The sequence below is a fragment of the Otolemur garnettii genome, unplaced genomic scaffold (genome assembly GCF_000181295.1).
Source record: "Otolemur garnettii isolate 467f Iridium unplaced genomic scaffold, OtoGar3 scaffold00023, whole genome shotgun sequence".
NCBI lineage: Eukaryota > Metazoa > Chordata > Mammalia > Primates > Galagidae > Otolemur > Otolemur garnettii.
Genome location: NW_003852418.1, coordinates 7,242,088 through 7,254,122, shown reverse-complemented (window position 1 = coordinate 7,254,122; position 12,035 = coordinate 7,242,088). Strand labels below are relative to the sequence as shown.

The 12,035-nt window shown below is 43.2% G+C and overlaps 1 protein-coding gene across 1 annotated transcript in view; it reads left to right on the top strand.

The window, feature by feature from the left end:
- Window positions 1-12,027, top strand: part of TOMM34 (translocase of outer mitochondrial membrane 34) — a 15,572-nt gene extending 3,545 nt beyond the window's left edge. Inside the window, exons 2-7 of the mRNA XM_003787627.2 lie at window positions 1,059-1,158; window positions 2,228-2,380; window positions 3,187-3,356; window positions 6,285-6,432; window positions 10,607-10,733; window positions 10,975-12,027. Coding sequence (XP_003787675.1) covers window positions 1,059-1,158; window positions 2,228-2,380; window positions 3,187-3,356; window positions 6,285-6,432; window positions 10,607-10,733; window positions 10,975-11,079 — 803 coding nt within the window. The 3' untranslated portion in view covers window positions 11,080-12,027. The remainder of the gene's footprint in view (window positions 1-1,058; window positions 1,159-2,227; window positions 2,381-3,186; window positions 3,357-6,284; window positions 6,433-10,606; window positions 10,734-10,974) is intronic.
- The last annotated feature ends 8 nt before the right edge of the window (window positions 12,028-12,035 follow it).

Sequence of the window (12,035 nt, the reverse complement as noted above, 5' to 3'; positions counted from 1 at the left end):
TGAGCTGTGATGCCACAGCACTCTGCCCAGGGGGAAAGCTTAAGGCTCTGTCTCAAAAAAAAAAAATATATATATATATGTGTGTGTGTGTGTGTGTGTGTGTGTGTGTGTGTGTATATGATAAAGGTAGATGAGCATGCTTGAGAATGTTACACACCAACTTTAGGATTTTGCTGGCCTCTGGGGGTTCTGAGGAGAGAGCACAGGGTAAAGGATAAGGATAAGTGGAACTTTGGCCATATCAAAAAGGTTGGAAACAAATTTTTAGTAACATATGCTAAGTCTTAGGTGGATACTGAGATGTGGTTTTCTATATGCTTCCAAGAGCTTGTTTTCAATTCTTTCTTAGAAAACGTCCCATGCTAGTGGGTATGAAATGCTTGAAAATTATTTTTAAAAATGAAACTCTTTATGGTCACAATGAAGGATCTGAGTGTCTGTGATTCCTAAAAGTGAAGACTCCCTTTAGAAAAATGTTTATTTATTTTCCTCCCCATTGGATAGCTTGAGTACTTCCTCTGATTAATTTTGCCTTAGTGCTGTCCGACCCAGCTCAGTTATCACTTCCCTGGTAAAGGCCCTTCTGATTTGACTAGGGAGAACTACTCTCTGTTTCTCGTGTCCCTGCAACTCTTGGTCGGTCCATTTATCATGACATTTATTGCATTGCTTTTTATTTTGGGAGGGAGGGGTTTAACATGCTTTTTGTAATAAAATTAACACACACATACACAGATACCCAAGTAGTTATAGCATGATTTAGTTGAGGCAGGAGCCAGCTATTTCATATTTATCTTTTCCATGGTACCAAGTTCATGCCTAGAATGAGTGAACAAAGAGATGTATGGTTCCCTGTGAAGGGCAGGAATCTTCCTGTCCTCACTCTCATGTGAGAATGACAAATATGCCAGCCCAACAAGCCTGATGAGGTTACAGTCATCTCTGCTGCCTTACCCCAAAGCCCAGAGACCTCCATGTGTAAAGTGTTTCTCAGCATCCTGAGGCATCTATTTCCCAATCTGATGATGATCTTGCTCTTTTTGCCTCCACCTGGGCAGGTTCTTCACACCCAGAAGAGGAAAGTGTTCTCTATTCCAACCGAGCAGCATGCCACTTGAAGGATGGGAACTGCAGAGACTGCATCAAAGATTGCACTTCGTAAGTGGCCAAGTGTAACTTTGGGATGCCTGAAGATCTTGGACGTGGAGGCTAGGTTTATCTGGGTTATTCTTTGGAAGGAATTCTACCGTCTATAACAGAATGTCCCTAGGGCACTGACAGTAAAAGGCTCTATATGGTCTTTGTGACCCCTGTGTCTTTGGGGACTTGTCTTTGCTGCTGAATAAGAAGTAGTGTGGTCAGGAAGAGGTATGGCTTTGTGAGATTTGGAACCTGGGGATGAGATAGAGTTGCAAACCAGTGACTAGTTAGTTTACCTAGGTGTTTTTTCTAGGATGCCTGTGTGTGAGGGGAAAGAAGGAGAAAAGAGAAAATGGCATCATCAATGACCAGTTGTAGAGGACAGTGAACAATTTTTCAGACCTCTTTCTTCAAGTCAGTCTAATATTGTTGTCTTTTATTATCACTAAATTAGAACGTGCCTTAATATATTCCCAGATCTGATATTCTTTGACACTGCTTTGGGTGCATGCTTTGGTGATAGACAGGAGAGGAGGGATGTGAGCGTGCTCATGGAGCCTGTGCTAAATTGATTTGTACCAGACCCTGCGCTAGATTTCCTGTGAGTGTGCACAATCTGTGGGCTAAGTTTACCATACTTCCCAGGCCAGAACTGAGTTGCTGAGGATTGAGGCAGAAAAGTGATTCACCTGGGTCACATGGTTGAATGATAGAAGTGGAATTCAAATGCTACCCAATCTGACTCTAAAGCCTGTTGTTGTTCCCACTGGGCCACAACTTAAAGGTACATAGTAGCACGAAAACCACGAGACACTTAGCCTTGATTTTGGGGAGACTGAACCTGTGAAAAATTGATGCCTGTGTACACAAGTTTCATATTATTAGTGGTTCTCTGCTCTCTTTTTCCTCTTCATTTCAGTTTAAGTTCAAAAGTCTCTGTTGTGAGGTTTGGCATTTTTAGCAATGTCTGTCAGCCAGAAATTGCCTCCTGTACACTGAGGGCTGCAGAAGACCTGGCCTGGAAGAAATTGCACCCAAACCCTGGTGGCTCAGCAGCCAGATCACATTTTTTTGCCTCCTGTTCTAGAGCACTGGCCTTGGTTCCTTTTGGCATGAAGCCCCTGCTGCGGCGAGCATCTGCCTATGAGGCTCTGGAGAAGTACCACCTAGCCTATGTTGACTATAAGACTATACTGCAGATTGATGACAATGTGACATCAGCCCAGGAAGGTATCAACAGGTGAGCTCATTTCACTGCAGACAGTCTCCATGGAAACTCCCTGTCCATCTGAATTGGTTTTGGGCCATTGCTTTGGTTGTCTCCTGTGGGAATCCCTTTAGCTAGAATTGGAAATCTCCTAATGAGCCTATGGGAGAAATTATAGAAGGAGAATCTTTTGTTGTATTTAGCAAGTATTAAAGGAGTCAGAATTACTGAGAGAGATTGATTGATTCTACCTAGATGCACAAATTTCATTCACACAGAAATATTTATTGTGCTTTCTCTTGGTGCAAATTTAAGGACCCCTCAGCAGGCCAGGCATGGTGGCTCATCCTAGCACTCTGGGAGGCTAAGGCAGGTAGATCACTTGAGCTCAGGAGTTTGAGACCAACCTAAGCATGAATAAGACCCCATCTCTACTAAAAATAGAAAACTAACTGGATGTATTGGTGCACACCTCTAGTCCCAGCTACTCACGACGCTAAGGCAAGAGGAATGCCCAAACCCAAGAGTTTGAGGTTGTAAGCTATGATACCACAGCATTCTACCAGGGCAACAGAATGAGGCCCTGTCTCCAAAAAAAAAAAAAGGCCCCATAAGCAGTAGATCAGCATTTTAAACATAACTTAGTGTGACCAAGCTCAAGAGGAAGAGAGTCACAGTGGCTGAGCATATTGGAAGATACAAAGAGAGGTAGTTCAGACCAGGGGGAAGAAGACAATAACTCTGGTTCTTCTGAAGGAGGCTGTCTCCCTTGGCTGTGTGAAAGGAGGAATATCTTCTTGACTCAGCTGGAAATCTTGCAATTCTCACTCCCTTTCCAGAATGACCAGAGTTCTTATGGACTCACTTGGGCCTGAGTGGCGCATGAAGCTGCCGTCTATCCCATTGGTGCCTCTTTCAGCTCAGAAGAGGTGGAATTCCTCACCTTCAGAAAACCGCAGAGACATAGAGGAAAGCATATCCAAAGAAACTGCAAGTACAAAGAGCAGAGGTAAGCTGTGACTTTCCGGCTAGAGAGTCTTGCAATCTCCTTCTTTAGAGTAATATTGTAGAAATTGGCCTGTTTAGCTGAGTTATAAAAATAATTTTGGAAACAAAGTTAAAAAACAAAAGAAAACGAAGACATTTTAATTTGTCTCTTTGGCTGTACAGTGAGGATAATGATAAAACCTACCTCACAGTTGTAAGGACTAAATGATACCAGGCAAAAACCTCCCAGCCTGGTGCATAAGCATACAGTATGAGTTCCTTTCGCTTTCCTCTGGGAGCATTTGGGATATGTAACTTTGGGTGTTTTTGGTTGCAAGAACAAAAGAACTCAATGTGGTAAAAATAGTATAGGAAATTAATTTATTGGCTTATGTAACTAGAAAGTCCAGAGTGTTCGGGCAAGTTTTGCTCCAGCAGCTCACTACATTAACAGACTCTGACTCCTTTTCTCTGTGCTTCTGTCAGCTCTCTTCTCTGTTACGTGTCAGCTTTGTCTCTGGGGAGGCTTTCCTCCTCCTAGTAAAATACCTAGAAGAGTTCCTGGCCTCACATACATACACCATGCCACATGACCCAGAGAAAAAGAAAATCTTTTTTTCTGATAGCTTACTAGGAAAAGAGGCTTCTCAAACTCCTAGCTTATATACTTCCCTGAACTAGTGCATGTGACCAGGGAGTGAACTTCTGTGATTAGCTCAGCCCTCAGCCCCCCCCGTGCTCATCTAGAAGTACATGTACTGTGGAGTCCCTGTATGAATAGAGAGGGGAGATCCAAACTGGGTGGCCAAAAACAGGAGACTGCCCAGCTCAGTTGTCTAAAATGAAGAAGCCACTTATTAGGCAGGGCCTCACTAGGAAGCTCTTTTCATATTCCAGGGAAATTGTCCCAGCCCAGCAAGCTAGGGATTGCAGCTAGAGAAGTACAGAGGGGTCAAGGCTGGAGCCCTTGCTGTGTGTTAGTGACCTTTAGGTGTTAGGGAAGGGTGGGAGTGCCGTCTGGTCCCTGGGAGCTTTCACTCTAGTTTGTGGGAGCCTAGTATGTGTTTCCCACTCTTCCCTAGAATGAAACTGGAGTGCTCATGAACTAGATTTCAGTGTACAGACTATTGATTTTGTTCTTTTGGAGTCACTGAGTCATATGGGCCCTATGCTAAGCAGTGTGATATAGACAGGGCAGGGGCAGTTTAAGCTCTTGGCCTGTTGAGTAACTGATACACATAAACAGAGTATCTTAAAATGTAAGGAGGAGGAACATATGCTTTTTAGTCTTTAGTGTCTGGGAGTTCAAAATAGGAACTGACTTAAATGCTTGGGGAATCAGGGAAAGGCTCTCGAAGGAGGTAATGCTTGAGCTGGGCTTTCTACAGTGAGGCCATCAGGTGGGAACAGAGAAGGGAGGAGAATTCTTGGCAGAGACAGTGGAGAGAGTCAGAGAATGAAAGTGCACGGGGAACAGTGGGAGTGTGACTAGTGAGCGGTGTGTTGCAGGGCCCAGGTGAAGCTGAGGCTATGCATAGACTACAGCCCACTGATCTGTTTCTAGAGAAACTCGTGCATGTGTGCACAAGGAGGTTTGTATAGGAATGCTCATAGCAAAATGTGTATTAGTGAAAAAACAAAACCAGAAATAACCCAGATCTCTGTAAATAGGGGAATGGAGAAGTTAATTATGGTATTACAGCATTGAAAATGAATTAACTACAGGTATATGCATCAACACAGATGAGTCTCAGGAAGATAATGTTGAGGGGAACAAAAAGAGAAAGCAAGCCATAAAAGAAGACAGACTTATTTATTCTTCAATATGAAGTTCAAAAACAAAGTATATAACAAGTGGTTTAAAGGTACTATTGTATATAAATTTTTTTTAAAACAAGGGAAAGCATAGAATTAGAGATAATAGTTTTCTTGAGGAGTGGATTGAATTGAGGATGGGTCCCCAGGACTTCTAAGGTCCTAGTAATGTTCAGTTTCTTTTTTTTTTTTTTTGCAGTTTCTGGCCGGGGCTGGGTTTGAACCCACCACCTCCAGCATATGAGGCCAGTGCCCTACTCCTTTGAGCCACAGGCGCTGCCCTAATGTTCTGTTTCTTAAGCTGAGAGATGAGTTCAGGGTGTTAATTTTATTCCTATAACCCTATCCTGGTCATAAATATTTAGTATTTTATAAAAATAGTTTTTAAAAATTAAAAAAGCAGGTGATAGGGAACCAGGGCTAGAACATTTAATTGGAGCCAGGCAGTGAAGGGCCTGGAAGCCAGGTCAAGCAGCTTGAATTTCACCTTGTTCTCTTCTCTCTCTCCCTGAAGGTTGTAGCAGAGCTGCATGTGTTAGGTGAGGAAGGATACTCACAGAGTCAGACCAAAACGGAATTGAGAACCAGCAGGCTCTTCTGCCCCTTTCTGAAAGCCAGGAAGCCACACCCTTTCTATGCCAGATTCTTATTCATTAATATTTATTTACTTATTCTCCTGCTTTACCTTTATAGACTGTTCTGTACTTTCTCATATATTCTCAGATGACTCTGAAAATAGCCACAAGTGGAATGAGTATTCCCCCATTGTGTTGAGGAATTTGCGATCCAAAAGTTAGGTCGGTCACACAAAATCTTCCACCTACTAAACGACAAGGCCAGAACCTGGGTTGCTTTTTATCATATATATGCTATTACAAAGGTGAATAAATGTATTTATATCAGGAGTTCCCAACCTCTTCTGAATGAAAAACTTTAATTTTCCATTAATTTATTAGGAGTAATCATCAATCAGGAAGAATAATTTGCAGCAGTGTATGAGATCTCTGCAGGGGTGAGAATCATAGACAACTTGGGAGAGACAATTCTGAAGAGATCTCACTGATCTCAGTTCAGAGACGATTCTGAAGAGATCTCATTGCTCGATGGTTTTTTCCTCCTCTGAATTTGTATCTAGTGTCTTCTGCAGGGGATGCGGAGAGAGCCAGAGTTCTGAAGGAAGAAGGCAATGAGCTTGTAAAGAAGGGAAACCATAAGAAAGCTATTGAGAAGTACAGTGAAAGCCTCTTGTTTAGTAACCTGGAATCTGCCACGTACAGCAACAGGTATCTCCTTCACAGCTGCTGGCTTAGGGGATTTCAGGACATTGGAGGTTGTATTCCACAGTCTTCTCTCAGACTGTGGGCTCTTGATTGCTAGCATGTAGTCATTGTATTACAGCTCACAGCATGCGTTCACACTGTGAGCTAGGCGTGGCCAGTGGCATTCACTCTCCTGAAGTGTAGAACTGAGGCAGCCTAAGGGTAGCCTGGGCTTTGTTAGCCCCTCTCCCCAGAATTTCCTAAATGTACCATACAAGTAAGAGCAATGTGCTCACTATGCAAACACAAGTCTCTTGGTCTCTTTACTCCTTCCCTGCTCCGCCCCCTGTGGTTTCTTTGGGACCCTCCTGTTAGAAGTTTTGGTCCCATTTCTGTCCAAGTACACTAGCCCAAAAGCTAGTGGAATACCTATTGTCTGACCGGGGAGCAGGAATGAGGGATGTAGTCTAGCCTGAGGGGTTAGACTTGTGGGCCTATAGAAATCTTACACTAAGAACCACTGTCAGTGACCAATGACAGGGAGAGCCTGGGCACCCTGCCTTAGCGGGTGACAATCACTGCTCTACACCAATACTCAGAAATACAGGTGGTAGGTAGTCTTACAGAGTTGAGAAAATCAAGGCTCAGAGAAGTAGAGACTTTGCCTGACCTTACCCAGCTTATTGTGGCACCACAACTGGAATCTGGCTCCAAGAAGATCGTCCTGTTAATTTTACTCTCAGCAACATGAGACCATTCAGCAAAAGACCGTATCGGATCCAGACATTTATTGTAAAATGTCTGTTTCTCCTTTCCTATCAACATACACATAGCACTCTCTAGTTCAGAAATCTTGGGTCTAGGCCAGGCACAGTGGCTCACATTTGGGATGCCGAGGTGAGAGGGATCGCTTGAGGCCAGGAGTTCAGGATGAGGCGGAGCAAGAGCAAGACCCCATCTCTATAAAAAGAGAAAAATGAGCCAAGCATAGTAGCCTGCAGTCCCAGCTGCTCAGCAGACTGAGGCAGGAGGATCATTTGAAGCCAGAAATTTGAGATTGTAGTGAGCTGTGATGATGCCACTGCACTCTAGCCCAGGCAATGGAAAGAGACCCTGTCTATGAATGAATGAATGAATGACATGGGGTCTAATATAGGTAGACTGTTTCTTATTCCAGACTCTTGGTATAAAATGTGTTCTAGGTTTTTATAAGGTAATATGGTCCACATACTGAGTTATATAACAGTGCAGCAGGGTCTGGGACAGCTTGCTGAAATAAACTATTAGTATTTCTGCAAGTGAACCATGGTAGAAAATGCCATGTTCATGTGAGGTGAAATAAAGACACAAAGTAGCTTTATGTCAGCTCATGTCAGGTTTTACCAAATGAATTGAAAGAACAACTTGGAGTTTTAAAAGTTGGATTTGGGGATTTTCACCTGCGATTTTACTGCAGATTGCACCAAGGGTGCCTCAGTCAGCTAGGCTCACTTGGAAAAGAAGCCCACAGCCTTTATGTTCCATATTTGGGTGGCACTGTCTTCTAACCTCTCTTTTGCCTCGTTCATTAACTTATGCTGCTGAACACCTGCATTAACTCATTTTTCTGGATTTTTACCAAATCCAGAACTATGTTTTATTTTGCTTAAGTACAGTTCTTCATGCATACGTCTCTGTGCCACACTGTCACATCATGTCCCTTCCTCGGTCCCCTATTGGTCAGAGCAATAACAGAGCCTGCCTAAATTCAAAGGAAGAGGACATAGGACCCACCCCCCCCAAATGCCTCAATTTGAAGAGTGCCAAATAAGTCATGGCCGTCTTTAAATTTCTATAAGGAGATTTTTCTCTAAGTTATAAATACTATGCAATCATAAAGATTTAGTAGAATTTTAAAATTCATAATAGTGATGCCAAAATTTGTCAGGATAAAATGAGAACAATAGCAAAAGAGAATTTAGTGTGTGTTAAGTATGGGTATAAAAGGGATTATTTGATAAATGGTGTCGGATTGGCTAGGTCAGAATGAAGAATAAACCTGAATCTTAATTCAGTTCTTAAAAATAAATTCTAAGTGGACTATAGTTTTATAGCAAACAATGAAACCACAAGGATTTCTAGAATTCTAGGATACCTTGTGGATTAATTATCTTGCAAAAGGGAAAGTATTATGTGGAAGAAAGTAATTCACAGAAGTCATTAAAGTTGTGGAAATTTGATTCTATACATTTAAAAAATCTTATGTAAAGATGTTCAGCTTTACCCATATTTAAAGCAACTAAATTAAAACAATGAGATTCCATATTGGTAGAAATTAAAGCTTGAGACCCAAGTTGGTACAACTGTAGGAAAATAGGCTCTGTTTTTGTTTTGATTTTAGGGGTTTTTTTGGTTTGGTTTGGTTTGGGTTTTGAGACAGAGTCTTAACTTTTTCACCTGAGTAGAGTACAGCCATGTCATTCTGGGCTTACGTGAGCCGTCTGCCTCAGCCTCCCAAGTAGCTGAGACTACAGGTGCACACCATGTTGCCTGGCTAATTTTTCTATTTTTAGTTGAGACGGAGTCTGACTCTTGCTTAGACTGGTCTCAAACTCCTGAACTCAAGCACTCCTCCTGCCTCAGCCTCTTTGAGTGCTAAGCCACCATGCTGACCAATAACTATTTTTTAGAGTGCAATTATTATAGTCAAAATTTTAAATGCATGTCTTTTGACCCAGCAGTCACTTACACAAGGACATTCATGCAGCATCATTTATTTACAAACTAGAAGCAATGAAAAATACCCCCCAATAGGAAATTAATAAAATAAATCATGACACATCCAACTTAGTGAATACCCTACACCTACTGAGAATGTTGAAGTGGAATAGATGAACTTATGTAATGAGCTCCCAAACATCTGACTTGTTTTGATTTTAGTGACTGTCTTTGGAGAGAATGATTAGACTTGAATGAAGAAGATACACCCACACGTGCTTTTTCCTCCCACAGATGCAGAATATTTTGTAGTATGGATGTACATGACTATTTTTTTCAACATTTTATTATGAAAATTTTCAAAGTGAAGTTGAACGAACTGTACATTGAATACCTATATATTAATACCTAGTTTCATAAGTTCTACAATTATGAATAATATTTTGGTATACAGAAGAACCTCCATAGTTGACCACCTCCTTAAGTTGACCTAATTTTCAAAGGATATGCACCACATGTGCTCAGTTCCTTATGTTGATCACCTCCATATGTTGGCCAGTTTGTTACAGTCCCTTGGGTGGTCACTTTACAGGGGTTCTGCGGTATTTACTTTTATCACTATTTAGCCATCTGTTGATTGATGTATTTCAAAGACAATTGCAAATATTTTTGCATTTTATCCCTAATCTATCACATTTTTTTTTTTATTTTTGGATTTTTTTTTTTTTTGAGACTGGGTATTGCTTTGTTGCCCAGGATAGAGTGTAGTGATGTCATCATAGCTATATCCACTATAACCTCATGCTCCTGGGCACAAGTGATCCCCCTGCCTCAGCCTCCCAAGTAGCTGGGACTACAGGCACCTGCTGCCATGCCTGGCTAATTTTAGAGACAGGGCCTTGCTCTTAGTCAAGCTGGTCTTAAACTCTTAACCTCAAGGGATCCTCCGGGTGCAGCCTCCCAGAATGCAAGGATTACACGTGTGAGTCACTATATCTGGCCAGCATCATATCAGAGTTCAGTATTTTTTTTTTTAAGGAGTTAAGTTTTTAAATATGTCAAGGGGAAGACTTCAGAAAACCTCTGCTTGAAAGAGCACAATCAGGCAGTGCCTATAGCTCAAAGGAGTAGGGCGCTGGCCCCATATGCCAGAGGTGCTGGGTTCAAACCCAGCCCCGGCCAAAAAACTACAAAAAAAAGAAAGAAAGAGCACAATCCAGGAGAATGATAAGTACAGAGTGATAGAACTAAATGAGGTCAGGATCTGGAGTCGTATGAAACCCCTCAGTTCAAACCCCATATCACCCCTCAGTATTGGCAAGTCCCTTTACCCCTCTGAGCCAGGGTTTTTCATCTCAAAAATGGTATTGTGAGGATCAAAGAAGATACAAAGTAACCAGCACCCCAGTAGATGTTTAGCAAGACCACTTCTCAGACTACCTCCCAGCTGGGTAGTAGCTCGTAAGTGACTAAAGCTTCTGAAATGGTCTCTCCTGATCAGAGCGCTCTGCTATTTGGTCCTGAAGCAGTACAAGGAAGCAGTGAAGGATTGCTCGGAAGCCCTCAAGCTGGATTCAAGGAATGTGAAGGCGTTCTACAGGCGAGCTCAAGCCTACAAGGCACTCAAGGTAAAAAAAATCCTGGCCAGATGTAGCAGCATAAGCCACAGAGATGTATGCCAGCGGTGGTACTTCCAGAATATAGTCAAGGCAAGGTGTTCTCTCCACTTTCTTTCGCATCTTGGGACTCCAGGGTAGCCCAGAGCAGGCCTACAGGCTGGGGTTTGAAAACACTTTGTTGCCTCACCAGCTGTCCTCCCCCCAACCCCCAGTCCAGGCACCTTCCCCACACTCTTCTCCTTTCTATTAGGACTATAAATCCAGCTTTGCAGACATCAGCAGCCTCCTACAAATTGAGCCCAAGAATGGCCCTGCACAGAAGTTGCGGCAGGAAGTGAAGCAGAACCTAAACTAAAAACCCAAAAGGGCAGCAGGAAACCTCTGCCTGACCTTACCCAGAGAAGCCAGGGGCCGCCGCCTCTGTGCCCGCTCCTGAAACCCAGCATGCCCCGGAGTGAGCTCTGAAGCACCCTCCTGGCCTCTCGATTGCTTCCCTCCCTTTAAGAGGCTTTGCCTGTTCAAATTAAGCTCAATGTAGTCAAACATAGACGTTGTTCCATCAGAAAGGTCCCTACCAGAGCTGAAGCGTGAAGTTGAAGTCCTGCCCCTGGGTCCGCTGTCTCATATAGACAGGTCCTTGTCACCAGGCTTTTGGCTTTGTGGCTGCCCCATTGTTCTCCAGACTGAGTGCTATTCTCGTAGCTTCACCAGAGCCCACCTCAGTGCAGTTAACTGAACACCTGAGTTCCTGGGTGGGCGCGGGGGTAAGCTAGAAAACCCTGACCCAAGGCAGCCTGTTGAGCTGGTTCTCCAGGGCTGCAATCTCCTGTGTGCAGCTGCTGTCCCTGCCCTGTCCTTGGCACAGTCTCCTGTGTCTGAGCCCCAGTGCCTTTTGTTCAGGCCCTCCTTTGTTGGGTAGGCAGAGCCCTGACCCTTGGCCGGCTCTGTCCTTGACTCTGTGCTGCTGCCTTCTGCATGGAGCTGCCTAAGGTGTTTGAAAAGCCCAGTGGTTGTGGCTGCTGGTCCTGGAGGTGGGATGGGGAAAGAGGCCCCCTTGAGGTCAGTGTCCTTCCTTTTTGGGCAGGACTTGCCTTTTTGCTCCAACAGTGGCCTTCTCTAGGCGTCATAGTTCTTTGTAATATGTTGAAGTTAATTTGAACTGACTGATTTTGTGTGTTTAAGCTATTGCATTAAAAGGCTTTCTTCTACAGAAATGTCTGTTGTACTTTCACTTGTGCCTTTTCACCTTTGCCCCTGGAACTTTGTAGTAGTAATAATAAAAGTATTGCATATTGAGCATTCATCCATTTG